Raw genomic sequence first — 18,085 nt, 5'->3', positions numbered from 1 at the left:
CTCGGATCTTTGGCTCAGACATTATGATGGTGTGGTGTGATATGATGTGTGGGGTACTCTTGTGATGGATCCATTCTTCATCGAGGGTAATTTAAATCCAATTACCTACCACAACATGCTCGAGGAGGAGATTCTACAGTCCGTCGTATTAGAGGATAGCTCTTTCCCTTTGTTCTATCAACATGACAGGGCACCACCTCATTTCGGATTATGTGCTCGTGAACCTCGATGAGGAATTCCCACAGTGATGGATAGGCCGGTGAGAACCTGTGGAATGGCCATCGCGTTTCCCAGATCTCATTTCATTGGATCTTTTTTCTGTGAGGCTATGTGAAATCCGTTGTAATGCTAGCAAGATCACGGACTTTAACCACCTGCAACGCAGGATAATTGACTCGTGTGCCAGCATTTCTGAGGACATGCTGAGCAGGGTAATGGATGACTGGCAGCAGCGGATACATTTAACGATTGCTAAGAAGGGATGGCACATTAAACAATTACTGTAATATTGGTCAGTGAGCCACATATTACCCGCAGTGGTAGAAAATCGGTTAAAAATTTGAACGGTTGGACGTAGAGCCAAAAACATTTCACCACTGGATTTCTGGAAAAAATTTAGGATACACGTATACCAATACACGCTTTACCCTCATACCTATTCTGTCTATCAATACAAAACTTGGTACACACATTTCTTATCCCCTATAAGTTTTTCTAGATACACATGGATTGTGCGTTTTTATCCGGGGCTACTCCAGAGGGGTCAAAAGTTGATGGAAGGGATTTCTGAAGGAAATTTTCCTGATATTATCCCGATTTTCCCTGTTCAAGTATGTTATGTGCCCCAATACATAGCACCTCTGGAAAGCTTGTTTCATGCTGAAGAGAATAAACTATAAATCATGACTTTCCAATGAACAGTGTTGATGCAATAGCTATTTCACTGCAAGTCTACGATTTTCTTTATACTTACAGGGTTAATGGGTCCCAGGGAGTTACTCCGTTGTCCATGATACCTAATTTTTTGTGCATGAACATATCTTTGTTATGTTTATCGAATGGACTAGGTTTGATACGGATGTCCAGATGACACGTTCATGTCAGTTCCTTGTCAGAATACTAAGAATATTGTTTTTTATTACAGTTACTTCCCGAACTCATAAAACACTTCCATAAACCACGAATTGAAACATGATCAAAATTTACTTCAAAATTGTTGAATCTTAGAAACAATCAATATGCAATGTTACTTATGGAATCAGAATAACTTGAATTCGAACGTTGGTTTGGAAATTTAACATTTACCACTGCTCAAATTAACGATTTTCTGAGCATGTGGTAAATAACTTAGGTGTTCCTTGAGAAGTTGCGACCTAAGAAAGGTGTTGTTAACAGATATGTTTACTTCACTGAAGATTTTAGAAAAGTTCAAGAAGATCACGAACATCAAATCATTTTGAAACGTTGGTAGTGAAAAGACGCCATAGCCAAGGTCCTAAAACTCTTTAGAAGTGATACCTTATCAGTTCTCTGATGTAATCATGAGAGAGTCAGTTGCAGCAAGTGACCTACCAATAATGGAAAAATACCTGATGATGATGATGATGAGTTGAAAGCCAGAATTCTCTATCTTCTTTTATGTGGAAATAAAATAAGTCTCCTCAATTTTCTACTCTATTCTTACATATGTATCACTCTCAAATCTTTATCTTTACTTTTAAACTAGCGGTACCACAACGTATCAAAACTGAATCAAATAGATTACTTTATCATGTGGTGCTTACCGAATATCGCAGGGGAATGCGCAGGAATATAATAATTACCATGTACTTCATAAACAGCTTCTGATGCCTCTTCTGCAAGGGTTTGCTTGAAACAGAAAGTGTTCATAACTATTTATTATTCAATTGTGACACAAATTTCACTTAGTAATAATGAATACAAATTGTCAATGAAGTGAATAGCTTTCTTGTATATTTGTTACATATTCTTTAAATAGACGAAGACATAATTGACTATAAAAAGAAACTCAGTTGTAAGACGATGATTATTAAATAATTACCAAAATACAATTGATAAGAAAATAATTTTATTTTAAATAGATCAGCATTTGTTGTATGGTTGTGACCTGATTAGATAACCAAGACCTGCTGAATGAAGATAATTGAACAAGAAATCCACAACTTTCACCAATCACACATTTAACTGCAACAGCTTCATACCATAAGAAGTCAAACTACATTTTTACTTGGACAGAATCTTAACTGATCTGCGCAAGTAAATAAATGAAAAATGAAGACATTAATACTCAGTTGTTGAGTATTTGTTATCACTTGTCCTACTTGTAATTTCTCTCTTAACTTTATTTTTCTATATAACTAGTCATTCCTAATTGAATCCTCTGAAAGATCATAGTTTGCAGCTAGTCTTCTTCAAAATAAACCACAGGGAGAGGAAAAATTATTGAGAGAATAGTTGATTGAGTTAGAGCAATGGTGCTAGTAACAGGCAACAAGAATGTCAAAACGGTTGTTCATCGTTATGCAGGCATACTATTGCTGGATGCATTATTTTGCGTACATTGCCAACACATGCATGTTTAATTTCCCTAACCTCTCTTTTCCTTGATTCGAAGCCTATTTTTACGTCGCATACCGACCAGCTGAGCCCAGTGTTCTACACTTTCTCTATTGTCTTAGCGGTCGCTCCCTACAGATGTATGTTTTCCTTGGAGTGGAATATCATGACAAGACAATGCACATATGTTTTCATGTGTGTTAAAAATGAAATCTTGTCAAATTAGTTGGGTTATTTTCACGAATTTCAAAATCTACTGGAAGATATGGAATGACTGATAATTACTGTTAAAATTCCCAACGACATATAATAATAATAATAATAATAATAATAATAATAATAATAATAATAATAATAATAATAATAATAATAATAATAATAATAATAATAATAATAATAATACAGGGAAACCTGTCTTTAGCGGAATCGAACGGGACTTGCAAAAATTTCCGTTAAAGTCAGGTTTCCGCTTAGTGGAGGTAGACCTTTCCTCTTTAAAAAAAATACATGCTTATAAAGGGGCATACTGAGAAAATATATTGCTCTACGTACATTGTTCGATTGCAGTACTTCTTTCTTCTACGAATAAATACACAAAATATACTCTGCACACATTTTCTTTATTTTTCTAATAGCCAAGCAGGGTTTTCTGTGTACATTGCTGCTTGGCTGCTTGACTTTCCGCATAGACTTTAGCCTGAGAAATTAAACTAAGTGAATCAGAATAATTTTTCCGTAAGACAAATTTTTCAGTTCCTTTAAACTTCTGAGAGCATCTTGATATGTATTTATTCTACACTCTTCTTCGAACTCGGTATCGTATTCCTCTTCTTCCTCTATCTCGTTTTCTTCTTTCCGACATTCCGTATGATTTTTGATTAAGTTGCGGGGATTAAGGGCAATTTTTTGGGGGTGAATATGAGTAGTGGTTGGGGAAGGTAAACACTGTCCAGAAATATTTAACAAAACAACTAACATTTTATCGCAGACAGTGTAATGTATATGTCTCACAGAATGTCTAAACATCTTCTAAACGCTGTAGTCCGGAACTCAGAATTTTCCGTTAAATGTTTATTTTTCTTTCCGTTGTCCGCGTAACACAGTTTCCGCTTAATGAAGGGACTTTTTACACGTTTTGTTCTCCAAAATTCATGGGACCGTGAAATATTTCCGTTTAAGACAGTTTTCCGTTTAATAAAGGTCCGTTGAAGACAGGTTTTACTGTAATAATAATAATAATAATAATAATAATAATAATAATAATAATAATAATAATAATAATAATAATAATAATAATAATAATAATAAACACAATATTTCTTACTGAGAGAGAAATATATTGTAAGATAGAAATGTATTCTGCAAGCAAGTGTTCTCCACGTGGTGGAATAACCAAAATATACTTGAGTGAGTATCTATCCCCCTCCAAACAAAATAACACGAGTACATGTTTTTATTATGAATTGTTTCCATGAATTGTTCTAGTTTTATAGAAGTTTTAGACATTTTTCTTTTTAATTACGAATGTAGAAGCAATACGGAATATTTTTCTTTTTATCGTTATCATTGTGATCATGTCATAAATACAAACGCCCGGACGAGTCTTGGATAGTTCAAGTAGGGGGGACGGGGTGTTGTGCGATACTTGGACGGGAAATGCTCGAATAGGTATGAACGCGGTATAGCATTTGGGACATTAAAGCTAAAGTATTTAAACAATCAAATGCCATCACATAATTCTAATGAAATCAGGTTGTCTAAAACTCTATTGAGCCTCTGGAGGTCAAATTGAGAATACTTTATTGTTATTTGAAAATAACATGAACTCACATATGTACCGTTTCGTTCAATGACCTGTCATTTTTCTGGAAACACATATTAAGGTCGCTATAAACCTTTGTGTTTTCAAGCCCAAAAAAAAAAAAAAAAAAAATACGTAACATGTGTCTTTACAGACTCTTTTGAAAGTAACAACATTCAGAAAGTTCTGCAGAGACCGACACAAATGAGTCTGACGGTGCACGATCCGAGCTATATGGCGGACGCATTAAAATCTCCCAGCCAAGTTCTTTTAATTTCTGACGGGTCGTTAAAGATATATATGTGGTTCGGCGTTTACAGCCAGGTATACGACGCCTTTCTGTTGAGCAGTTTGGATTGTTTCTTTCCGTTTGTTAACTCGCGCTAATTACCGACAATATAGATCCGAGACTATCGTTATGCCCGAAGCAGTAGCTTGTCAATCACGATGCCTCTACAATCCCACCAAACGCCTGGGTTTCAGAATGGGCTTTGTCACAGATTATGGAGCTTCTCCTCACTTGGACTACAATATTTTTCGCACATTGTTGTCGGATTTTATCGACTTTCCATCACCCATTAACCGCTTCAGAAATGGCTCGAGTTCGTTACGTTTCAATCGAGATTTGCAGACAGAAATTCAACCAAGACTAATTTTTTTTAGGTAGATCATGTGGCACTCAAACGTTGAGCTTCTTTTTATGGCCAGTTGTCTCCAAATGGTTAAACACTGTTTGATAATAGAGATTAGATTGGCGATGTCATGACTACATGCCAATCAAGCTCAACCTTTGTAGAGTAACATCCGCTTTTCTTTGCTTAATTGCCCACTGTGAGGTGTATCTTGAATATTGAAATTTTCCGAATGAAAGAGACTGAACCATCTTTTTGCTGCTACTTTCGATAACGTATATTGCTTCTAAACGGCATAAATTTCTTTATGGGCCAGTGCAGCCTTTTCGCCTTTTTCGAAAGTTCGTACTGTAACGCAGTTTTGCAGAAAATGTACTTATCTTCACAGTGCAATGCTTTAGTCTCATTAAAAATATGAATTTTAACATTTTCTGAATATCTACTACTTTTAAATGTCAGCTGTCAAATGACAATAGGCTTAACTCACTGCGACTCATATAGGCTGACACTCGGGACTAATGTCATCTCGTGTGCAAAATTCTCAATAAGTTTAGACTATCAGATAGGTTTTATATCCTGGCTGACGATGCATAAGCCAGTAATAAAAGGTTTTCCTTTTTGTTTCTTGATTCTGGTAAGAAAATAAGACGAAATAAAAGTAGTTGCCTATTCGATACGAGGTTGTTTACAAGATATCGAGTTCATGTGAAATGACAATTCCTCTGTGAAACACAGATCATAAGTTTTGTACTTTCACTGTTAGACATTTGAATTCATGATTGGTGAATTTACTACATTACTCTCTTAGAGTATTTTCTTCATACACATAACATTAAAAAAAAAAAAAAAAAAAATAGTTCTTACTTACTAGATCTTGCCAATCATCTGGAAGTATATTTGCGTAACTCCATGGATATACAATAGACTGAAATATGAAATAAAATATATTATTTCTCAATCTTAGAAACCATTAAAATAGTTTGATCGAACACTTTTACATGGTGAAGAAATGCGATTATACAGTCGCGTATTTACGATTTTGTTTCGGGAGGGGCTTTGCTGACTTTCGGGGGGGGGGGCTTTGCCTGGAAATGTGAATATTCTGCAAGATATTTAATTTACTTTACTATACTAAGTAAGATTTAGGGGGGGCTTAAGCCCGGAAGCCACCCCCCTAAATACGCCACTGCGATTATATGTCTCCAAATAACTAAACCCACAGAATTGTCATATTGATTAACATTGCCAAACATGGCCAATTTCATCTTAGGAGACACGTCCAATTGTGCATATAAAAATTTATTTGTTGGTTCTAATTGAAGTTGTCTCGGGAGCTCCAGGAAGTAATGTATATATATATATATTAATTATCCAAATCTTAGCTACTACCAAGTAGATTAACATCTTTACTTCTTTTAACCCTGATTTCAATCTTTTTTTTTTTAAATATCGTTAAGATAGGAAAACTTTTTATTTTAAATAGTTGCTCTTGTCCTTTAGCGTATTTTGAACCTTAAACTACATATTGTTCACATACTTTCATATTGACTGTCGCTTTCAAATTGAAGACAAAATTCAGACCTGGGATAGCAGAGACGGAAGATTATTTTGGTCTCGTTTATTGCATATGTATTTGTTGTGTGCACTGTTAAGGTACACTTACTGGGGGAATTGTTTGTTGAAGTCCATAATTGCCTCCATTGGAGCTAAAATAACACTAAAGTTTGTCCATATCCGTAGCTCTGTAATTTCTGGTTAATGATCTCATTTCAGCCTCAAATAAGACATCATATACCAATAAGCAAGCTTGTTCTGTTCCTTACTGATGTTTCGAAGCCTGTTGTTTACATGTTTCTCAAAATATTAAAAGGATAACCTAACTTCAAACATTCTAATTTTTTTCGAATCATTTTCATAATCTTTTTTGTCTTCATCTTCAGACGTGATAAAGAATTCGAGTGAAAGATACTGCTCCAATATCTTTCACTCGAGTATAGTGCTCGAGTGAAAGAAGTTAATCCTCCAATATGATAGGAAATCCATGACCCGAAAGCAGATGTTGATGGTGTCTCTGGTACTGTCAGGGTTTCCAAGTCACATAGACCCATGTCATTACTTCTAGCACCAAGGAACACGAAACAAAGATTCAGTTTGAAATATCGTGACAATTCTGGCAGGTCCTTTATCTGCTCATTCTGTCAATATTGTTATCATGGTAACAATTCATGCCAATATTATTAATTCGCATGGTAACAATTCATTGTTTCTAGCTAAATCATAAAGCATTGATACAAATCTTAGCAAAACTTGTGTAACAACGGTTGACCGTGAAAATGAACTTCACCTACGTAAGCAATTTGAAATTTAAAGGAAGCTAATAAAAAAAATCAAGGAGATGATTCCATAAAAATACACCGCATGTCAGTAAGCTATGCGACCAATATCCTTACGAACGATTCTTTATCGTCTGGTAGTGCAGGCATATTTAAATGCCGTCCATTTCTGCGGTTTTCCTTAACTGTACAAATAGATATGCGAGACTCTTTATGAGTACCGCGTTCACCTCCGGTGCATGGGGTCCTTGGTTCGATCCAATCTTGCGCAAAGTGAGCTTTATGGTGGACAAACACCGTGTGCATGGGTTTTCTCGGGATTGTCCTGTTTGCCCCCACTTCCTTCATTTCACCATTTCATTCATTTCTCATTATCACCGTCTCTAACCTAGCCGGCATAAACGTGGAACGTAAAATTTAAAAATTTAATTTTTTATCAGTATCGAAACTCTTTTTACTACATATTTTACAATGAATAGTTTCCTTTTCACATTTCTAAATAAATAAAGCTACTGCACTAAACTTTCTTGTTCCAATTCCGTAAACTAAATCATGTTGACCTGAAAGTTTCTCTGTGTAATACGAACAAAATTAAAAAGCGTTTTCGGAAAGCTTCACCCAAAGAAAACCTACCCCAAAAGTAAACTATCTCTTGTAGATTCTTCTCACAAGAAATTGACTTGAGCCATATGTTAGGGTTATTAATGGAATATTGTATTTGTATATAAAAATAGCAAAACCGCAAAAGTTTATTTCACAAAACTATCAGAATACTTACTACAAGTGCAAATTATTTATTCATCTGGATAGTCTCATGGAAGTTACTTATGCAACATCATTTCAATGTTGAGCCTTCACCTCCGGTGCTTGGGGTCCCTGATTCGATCCCAGCTCGCGCCGTGTGGACTTTGTGGTGGACAAACACCGTGCTCGTGGGTTTCCTCGGTGTTCTCCCGTTTCCTCCCACTTTCTTCATTCCACCATTTCATTCATTTCTTATAATCACCGTCTCCTTTAGCCCAACCGTCGGAGTAAAACTCAAAGGTTTCATTTCATATTTTTCATCATTTCAATGTTAATGAAATATTTATTTATGAAAATACTAGCAGCGTTCACCCCGCTTCGCTGCGGTCACCCCGGAACGCAATAAACTTTGTTACTTAGATAATTTTTACTTTTTCGCTTTCAAGTGATATGATAAAAACCATAGAAGATTGCACTAATGTTAACATTATATCGCCTGTCATTTATGTTAACCCGCCCCGCTTCGCTGCGGTCACCCCAACCCGCCCCGCTTCGCTGCGGTCATCCCGGAACGCAATAAACTTTGTTACTTAGATAATTTTTACTTTTTCGCTTTCAAGTGATTTATAGCGCCTGTCAGTTATGTTAACCCGCCGAGTCACAGGGTCATGCGGGTTGCATATAAATACGTTTATTTTTATACCTATGATGAACTAATAACAAAGGATTTGTACGTATGGACACCTGAATGGTCAATTATCTCAAGACACTGGTAATTGAAAATTAAAGTGATATGATAAAAACCATCTAGGGTCCACATCCTAACAACCCCCCAAAAATGAAAGAAATCGGTTCAGCCGTATTAGCGTGATGAGCGAACAAAGGATTTTTTGTACGTATTGACACCTGATTGGTCAATTATCTCAAGACACTGGTAATTGAAAATTAAAGTGATATGATAAAAACCATCTAGGGTCCAAATCCTAACAACCCCCCAAAAATGAAAGAAATCGGTTCAGCCGTATTAGCGTGATGAGCGGACAAAGGATTTTGTGCGTTCTCTTTTATATATATAGATGAACAAAATTGCTTGAGTCTCATGTAAAACGTTTAAAAAAGAAACATTTTTCAGTATCTATGGGCTGTAAAACGTGTAAATCTGGTGAAATCTCGAATTCATTTTTTTTCACGACCACCATACTTTCTTCTCTTCTTCCGTCCCTCGAAAATAAAACTTTATATCTAATTACTCTCGTTAATAAAGTTATATGTACTGATGAGAAAATTAAAATTGGGAATTGCTTTATTAATGTAACTGTGCGGCTAATGCTTCTGTGATGCTTCAGCTTTCGCTTTTACATCACAATTTTTCAGGTCACTGTTGTTTAATGGGACTTATTTATATTTGACCTGCACAGTTATGTTTGTTATTTGCGTTTCAATGTTATGTGTTAGTTTAAATGTATTTTGTATTAGTTGAGGTAATCTGAATCTGCACCAAAGATTACAGAATGGTGATTGGCAGTGCAAAATAATTTTGGTGTGAATGTACAGTATATCTGTTAAAAGAAGAAGAAATTGTAGTTAATACTATAATGAACGTGAAATCTCCTACAAGTAAAAGAAAGTTAGGAACGAGTTAGGAACTTCATTCTAAATCCAATTTCCGAGATTTTTGACGAGTTTTCTGAAGCCGCTAAACAGACAAGACTCTGAATAAGAATTTAGAATATATTTCGGTAATAGTATACATGAGAACCCCCTGATCTGCGTTTCTTCTGTGTTCTATTACCACTTCTACATGAAATACCATAAATTTCCTACGTAGTGCAATAGTAAGATGTATCCATGTGCACAAGACATACGATATGCGTTAAATCCCCCCCTCCATACACACAGTCATAGATAAAGTACAAGGGCACTACACATGCAGATATAAAATATACAGGTACAATCTTTATTACTTTCGTATCAGTCGATAGGTAAATAAAAGTCGCTTTGTTACCCCCTTTGTAGTTCCCGAAGGAGCTTGACGCTCATACTTTTAGGGATTATTCATTGAATATGTACGAACTTACCAAGGGGGTAACAAAGCGACTTTGATTTACTTATCGACTGATACGAAAATAAAAAAGAACGTACCTGTACTTTATATCTGCATGTGTAGTGCCCTTGTACTTTATCTATGACTAGTGATGGGCAGTGGGAATATTCCCGGTGGGAAGGAATTTAAAAATGGGAATATTCCCGGGTTTTTTCCCTGACCTATAAATTCCCGGGAAGAAATTTATTTTCAATTGTTTACTTTATCTTCCAAATTATAAGAACCATATGACTAATTACTTTATTTTAATAAATTATGATTTACTTCTAGGTTTTAAAGAATTTGGACGTTAAAAAATTTAAAATTCTTTTACTGTACTTTATATAACTAATAATATGATTTTTTAAAGTTCCATTACCATTTGCACTAAAAAGCAAGGTAATTGTTTAGTATTGGGGGCCAAAACTAGTAAAAAGTATGATGATTTACGGAAGAAATGAGTTGATAGTGAAGTTCAAGTAGTCAAGAAAGTATCGAACACAATTTTTTTTTAGGGCAGTAGGGGATTTCTACAAACCGTAAAGGTAAGTAGAAGTGATTTATGTGAGAAAAGTAAGTGAATTGTTGGCAACGAAGATATAAAACAATGTGCCATGTGGGACTCTAACCCGCCTTCACTCGCTGACGCTCGCTCGGCAATGCTGTCTGAATTTAATGTTGGTAACATAATTTAACATATAAAACCATAGAAAAACAGAATCGGAATAGAATATCGCAAAAAAGAAGGTGCAAAAGCCGGCTCCCAATACTAAACAACAGCCAGAATTAGCAAAGTAGTAATTTACAAATGATGAAAAGGAACCATTTTGTAAAGTAATTTAAAATTATGTAGAAATAGAGATGAAGTACTATTAATAAACCCTGAACCACCGTTAGTAATAGACGTCGGTCTGTCTCCTCTCTCTGAATCGAATTTCTGAAGAGGTACTCAGACTTGTCGTACATGTGAGTTAACGCACAAAATTTCGAGAAGGTCGTGTGTGGCAATGTTACATGCAAAATTATAAAGATAAGAAAGTAACTTGCAAATATTGTGAACATACATATTTATGCGCAAATGTTGACAAAATTGTTTATAGCATTTAAAAATGTAATATGTTTATAATATCAGTAGTAGAGTCAAGTTTTGAAAATCCACTTACATGTAAATTTAAACTGTTTAGCGGTTTAAAAGTATGTGGACTTACTGTACCATTTTTGAAATATATTTACTTTCATAGGACCCTATTGTAAATAAATATCCATTTATGCGTACTCTCTAAATATAATAGAATATTAATAAAATAACATAACATGGTTCAGAATATACATTCTAAAGACTCCTCTGGGGACAACAATAATAATATCCTGTGATATAAAAACAAATTTATCTTTGAAATCATAATATAATAATGTAATGCAATTTTCTTTGTGATTGTACAAAAATTCCCGGAAAATTCCCATTTTTGGGAATCTTCCCGGGAAGATTTCCGAAAAATATCTTCTCGGGAATTTACCAATCACTATCTCTGACTCTAATTTCTGAAGAGGTACTCAAACTTCTTTTGCATGTGAATAAACATATGAAATTTCGAGAAATAAGTAGAATGAAAGGTCGTGTATGGCAATGTTACGTTCTAAAATATCAAGATAAGTATCTAGCAAATTTTGTGAACATAAATATGTATGCGCAAATGTTGATAAATTGGTGAGACATGTATCTTCTGACATTTACCTAATCTAATTGGTTTATAAGCTTTATAAATTTAATGTGTTTATAATATCAGTAGTAGAGTCAAGTTTAGCAAATTCACATACATATAAATTTAAACTGTTTAGCGGTTTAAAAGTATAAGGACTTACTATATATTTTTTCACACATATTTAATTGATAGAACATATTGTAAATAAATATACATCTGTGCGTACTCTCTAAATATAATAAAGTGTTAATAAAGTAACATAGTACCGTTCAGAATATACATTTTAAAGAATCCTCTGGGTACAACAGTAATAATATGCTGTGATATAAAAATTAATTCAACTTTGAACTAAGAATATAGTAATAGAATGCAATTTTCTTTCTGATTGTACATAAATTCCCGGATAAATTCCCATTTTGGGAATCTTCCCGGGAATATTCCCGAAAAATATCTTCCCGGGAATTTACCCATCAGTATCTATGACTATGTGTGTGGGGGGGGGGGGAATTAAGGCATATCGCATGTCTTGTGCACATGGATACTTCTTACTATTGCACTACGTAGAAAAATTATGGTATTTCATGTAGAAGTGGTAATAGAACACAGATGAAACGCACATCATGGCGTTCTCATGTATACTATTACCGCCAAACCTTATGAATCGATGACATGTTTTTGTAAATATGGATTTTATGAATTTTCATGAAAGGAAGTACGAGTCTAATTGTGTGATTGTAATCTGTAGCGGTAAATAAAAATAAGCAATATGAAAAGTGAGGTTAACGAATACCTTGGAAGAATAAGATAAGAAAATAACAAATTGTTATGCTGTCATTGTATTGTTGTCTAATATAGATGCATGAAAATGTTTTCTCCTGTGAGAGTTGTCTTTTCTGGTAGAGTGGTTCATCTTGGAGAGCGGATTTAATGCAGGGGTGTTGATTGTGTTTTGAAGACAGTTTTAGTAAAAACCTTGGTAATAGTATACATGAGAACCCCCTGTCTTCCGTGCGCGAGGATACTTCATATTATATATTTATACGTTACCAAATTAAATCACTTCGTTGTCTTCATTATATGTGCTTAACATTCTATTTTTACTTTCTAGAATAAATTTTGTTGATTTCGATTCGAAAAATGTTAAATATTTTTAAATTTATATCATGATGCAGACCAAAATCCTTGTTGCATATAATGTAATGCGCTATAGCATATAAAGTACAAGGGCAAATAGGTACGTTCTTTTTTATTTTCGTATCAGTGGATAAGTAAATGAAAGTGGGTTTGTTACCCCCTTTCTAAGTTCGTAGATACTCAATGAATAATCCCTAAAAGTATGAGCGTCCAGCTTCTTCTGGAACTCAGACGGTCTTACGTATACTATATCCAAAACCTTTTTGAAATAAGTTCAGTGATAGCGGTGCTACAGGTAAAAAGCAGAAATGGCGGTTGGTGTTGTTTGTAATTTCGAGATCTTCCAACAATGAGTGCTAGTTCAACGGAAACTTTTCAGTTATTCTTCAAATTCGAACAGATACAAGTTGAATAGTCACCAATTCATTGAAGAATTTTAAAATGGAACCTGGAAGTCTGCCAAATTCCATAGACAGACTACGAGTTCTTTATCCTTTAAGTCAATTTCGAAATATATCCATTCAGCAAAGATTTCAACAATGAATACCATTTAAGTAAACGCATATTATTAGCCAAAATAATATGGACAAGTTTGATAAAAGTGACAACCCACTAATGAGGCTATGCGATGCACCATTATATAATGAAAATCCAACCAATAATACAAATTTAGACTCTATCAACGCTACACAGCACAAAGCTTTCACCCTAATCCAAAGCATAAATACAGGCGATAACTCAGATGTACCAAATAGTATATCATGCTCTCACTGCAACATACATTTTTTCAGCCAGAGAGGTTTAGCTATTCAGAGACGCAGATGCCATCATAAACTTTCTAATAACACACTATCATCCAGTAAAATAGTTCTTGATGGCATAAATTTCAATTCTAAAGACTATATTTCACTTTTGTGGTGTACTCGCTCATCTCAAAGCCAACATCCCAGTTCTTCGCCGAGTTCCTCGAGGAGCTAGATTGGCCGTAGCAGAATCTCTTCAAGCGTAATACAAAAGGTAATGAGAACTAACAATCTTGAGCCTTGGACAGAGCTTTTCCTATACCCACATGCAGTACTCTGTATTCCACCACATTCCGAAAAAGTCACCAATTTCACTCCGTGGGTAAAGCACAGAGTCAGGACTAGGTCAAAATCGCATAGAGATGCTCTATCAGCACCCTTTATGCATACGTACAAACCTCGTCAATCGCCAACATTCAACCCATTTAATATCAAGACCATCGAACAGAAATTGGCAGAAGGTGACATACGAGGAGCAGTGAGATTATTATCTTCCGAAGATATTTTAACTACTCCGGATAAATCAATGCTGGAATCCCTTAAAGAATTATTAAATCTGGTAATTTCAGGAAAATTACCAGCCGTAATAAATCCGATTTTTTTGGTGCTTCACTCATTGCTCTCAAGAAGAAAAGTGGTGGCATTCGACCAGTAGCAGTGGGGAATGTGTTGAGGCGACTCACAGCTAAAATTATATGCTCCAGAATGCGAGAATCATTAATTGATATATTATCCCCACACCAGCTAGGAGTCTGCGTGCCCTACGGAGCTGAAATCGCAGTCCATGCTGCACGAATGTATCATTCCTCTCAACATCCTCAACCTAAAGCTCTACTTAAAATAGATTTCAAAAACGCTTTCAACGAAATTAACCGAGATTCAATGCTGTCTTCAGTTAAAAGCCACTTCCCTTCTTTCTTTCCAATATATACCAGAGTTACTCACAACCTAGCTACCTTTTTATAGGAGATAATACTATCCTTTCACAACGTGGAGTTCAACAGGGAGATCCACTAGATCCTGCTCTATTTGCATTAACTCTCCACCCTATAATTAGAGATATTAATACTGAGTTCAACATTTGGTATTCAGATTATGGCACTATAGCCGGAGAAACTGAGTCAGTATTACATACTTTAGATCATATACGCACACAAGCAACATCGATCGGATTGTCTCTCAATTACTCGAAATGCGAAATCGGTTTTCTAGGAGTAACAAATGCTGAAACTCAAAATCTATATGATAGATTCAACGAGGCGGCGCCTGGAATTAAATTATTAACATCTTCTAACGCCGAACTGCTAGGAGTGGCTCTTACACGAGACACAAGGAGCAAGATATTACTGGAAAAGATTTCATCTTTAGATCATCTAATTTCACGCCTTTCCAAACTTTCTGCACATTCAGCATTTTATCTCCTCAGAGCATCTTTCTCGATCCCAAGATTGTTGTATTTTCTACGTTGTCCCCCCTCCTGGAGGGACGATAATATACTTGAGAAATTCGACTATGCTCTTAAAACAGGACTGGAGAATATTCTTAATTGTACCCTCAGTGATGAAGCATGGCTACAAGCATCATTACCAGTCAGAAATGGAGGTCTTGGAATACGTCGCGCCACGGATTTGGCTATGCCGTCTTTTCTGGTCTCTTTCTATAGTTCAAGACAATTGATTAGAACCCTCCTTCAGAGAGAAGATGAAGTCACTAACCCGGATGTGCAGTACTGCATAGCCAGATGGTCAAATTTAGTTGGGTCAGATCCCCCAGCTCCCGAAAGTCGAAATAATCGGTCGGTCTGGGACGAGCCTATCGTGAATTACCGTTTGGATTCATTATTGCAGACTTCTAATAACATCGAAGATAAGGCCAGATTGCTTGCTGTCATGTATCCTGAAAACGGATCATGGCTTCAAGCTCTACTTTCACCTTCTCTTGGCCTACACCTAGACAACGAAAGCTTCCGAGTGTCCGCCCTTCGACTAGAAGCAAATGTATGCGAACAACACCACTGCCTAAGCTGCAACGCTCTCGTAGATCAAAGAGGTTTACACGGTCTGTCATGCAAAAGCAGTGCCGGCAGACATTCACGCCATTCGAATGTGAATGACATCATTTTGAGAGCCTTAACATCCGCAGGGGTGCCAGCAGTGAGAGAACCAATTGGGTGCAGCCGTTCAGACGGAAAAGGGCCGGATGGTATGACCTTAGTGCCCTGGAAGCAAGGAAAGTCGTTGATTTGGGATTTCGCTTCCTCAGACACTTATGCGCCTCCAATCTACAATTTTCATCGACCAAGGCAGGACTTATCGCTGCACGAAGAGCAAAAGAAAAAAGAAATAAATACGTTAATCTCCTAGATAAGTATTGGTTTATTGCAATAGCAATTGAATCTAGTGGATCCTGGGATCAAGAGGGCGCAAAATTTATTAACGAAACTGGCAAGCGTATATCCATTAAATCAGGAGACACTCGAGCTAAATCTTTTCTAATTCAACGCATTAGTATGGCCATTCAACGAGCGAACGTAGCCGCTATTATGGGCACGCTATCCACTGATAAAGAACTAGAAGAGATTTTTCTTGTGTAATTTCTGACGGCGTCTAGTACACTAAGAGCATTGAAATATGGAAATAAAGTTAGAGAGATCTAGAATACATTTGAACCCCAAATCTTCTGGGAGTTAATTGTTACATTACTAATATTATTGAACAATATTCTAACCTACATATATTATTTAAAAAGTGTAACGTATATTAACCATGTTAACAAATTAGAAAAATATAAGTTTCATATTTTTTATGTAAAATGTACCACTGGATTGAAGTTTATTCGTAATGAATTGGCAACACTGTTTCAGTTTATTTGAAACCATTTGATTGGCTAGTTTTCAAGTCTGTGCATATGAGATACTTGCTATTGTTTTCATAAGAAAGTTTTGTGATTAAATAAGTGTGTATTTTGTTTGTTGTAATTCCAAAAACATTGTGATTTGCAGTTATTATGATAAGAATAAATAAATTGTAATTTAGAAAATAATAAATAGTAATAAATAATAAGTAATATATAAATACATAATGAAGCTACGTACGAAGAAATGGATGTATAAATAAGTAACATGATAAAATAATTAAGGAATCTAAATAACACACGTTATTGTTTATATATATACGGAGTAAAAAGTTCTCGGAATGATCCAGAGATGGTACTCCAATCAGCAAAATTTTATTCTTGCCTGGGAGCGCTTTTCAGTTATTCGTATAACAATGTCAACTTCTCTCAAGTACAGTGTTGCCACACTTGATACAATTGTACCAAATTCAGCCCTTTTGTCATTGATCGGCCCGTTGGTACCACGCTGGCATTTTCAGCCCATTTTGTGAAAAATTTGGTTCTCTTCTATCCAATTCAGCACTATTTAACAAAAATACTTGTCACATTTTCAGATGTGTCAGTAAGATTTTTCCTACATCTCACGTTACCTATACTGTGTGTTGGACTCTTAAAAAATGCTGCTGAACGTTCATTCTGTGACGTTGCACCGCATAACGCTACGAACTTTGTGTGGAAAATTCGTAACTCGAACTATACTGGGAAACAAATGACGCTAGATGGGCACATCAACGCCGCTCATGAAGAGACGAGATAGAACAGCGTGGTGGAAATTTTACCTTGAAATCTTAAAATAAAGCACATACACGTTGAATCAAATGTTGAATACTCTGTAGAAGACCATACGCTCAAGTAAGTCTATAATTTATGTGTCCTTGCAAAGATTCTACACCAAAACGATAGTAGCACGAAAAAATACATTGACGTAGTTGCCGGCTAACGTAAGTTGTTTACTAGTGACGCCAGTGAAAGAAAAGTTTCATCTACTTCCACGGTTGTTCAGGGTCCTCCTATTTGGATGTTTCTAAAAAGTAATATTTAAAACGAGCACTTTCTTGATTTGTACTCTTGGAAGAGAGGGGAGAGTGTTCTAGAACTTTACCTCTTTTAGTTTCGTGTTACAAAGCTATGTATTACACTGGCATAAAATAATGAATTCAGCCCTTTTTGTTTCAATTTGGTACTATTTTTCAGCCCACTTTAGAGGTAGGACTGTGGCAACACTGCTCAAGTAGTTTATGTGCAGTGAAGCCATATCTAGCATTTCGGTGCTAGATCTAGCATAATCCACAAGCATTTAGCATCTAGCATCTTGACTTTAGCATCCTGGCCAAATCTAGCATAATTTTATTTTACCCTTTGTTAAAAAGAAAAAGAACG

General features: G+C 35.6%; 1 protein-coding gene across 2 annotated transcripts in view; it reads right to left on the bottom strand.

The window, feature by feature from the left end:
* LOC145664558 (carboxypeptidase B-like) overlaps positions 1 to 18,085 on the bottom strand; it is a 98,533-nt gene that overhangs the window by 5,412 nt on the left and 75,036 nt on the right. For both annotated transcript variants that reach the window (XM_081731327.1, XM_081731326.1), the window contains exons 8-9: positions 5,879 to 5,935; positions 1,785 to 1,869 (exon numbers count right to left, since the gene is read on the bottom strand). In XM_081731327.1, the coding sequence (XP_081587453.1) occupies positions 1,785 to 1,869; positions 5,879 to 5,935 (142 nt within the window). The remainder of the gene's footprint in view (positions 1 to 1,784; positions 1,870 to 5,878; positions 5,936 to 18,085) is intronic.

Source organism: Thermobia domestica, chromosome 11 (assembly GCF_964235325.1).
Source record: "Thermobia domestica chromosome 11, izTheDome1.hap1.1, whole genome shotgun sequence".
Classification (NCBI taxonomy): domain Eukaryota; kingdom Metazoa; phylum Arthropoda; class Insecta; order Zygentoma; family Lepismatidae; genus Thermobia; species Thermobia domestica.
Note: the sequence above shows the minus strand (reverse complement) of the source record. Positions and strands in the feature narration are given on the sequence as shown.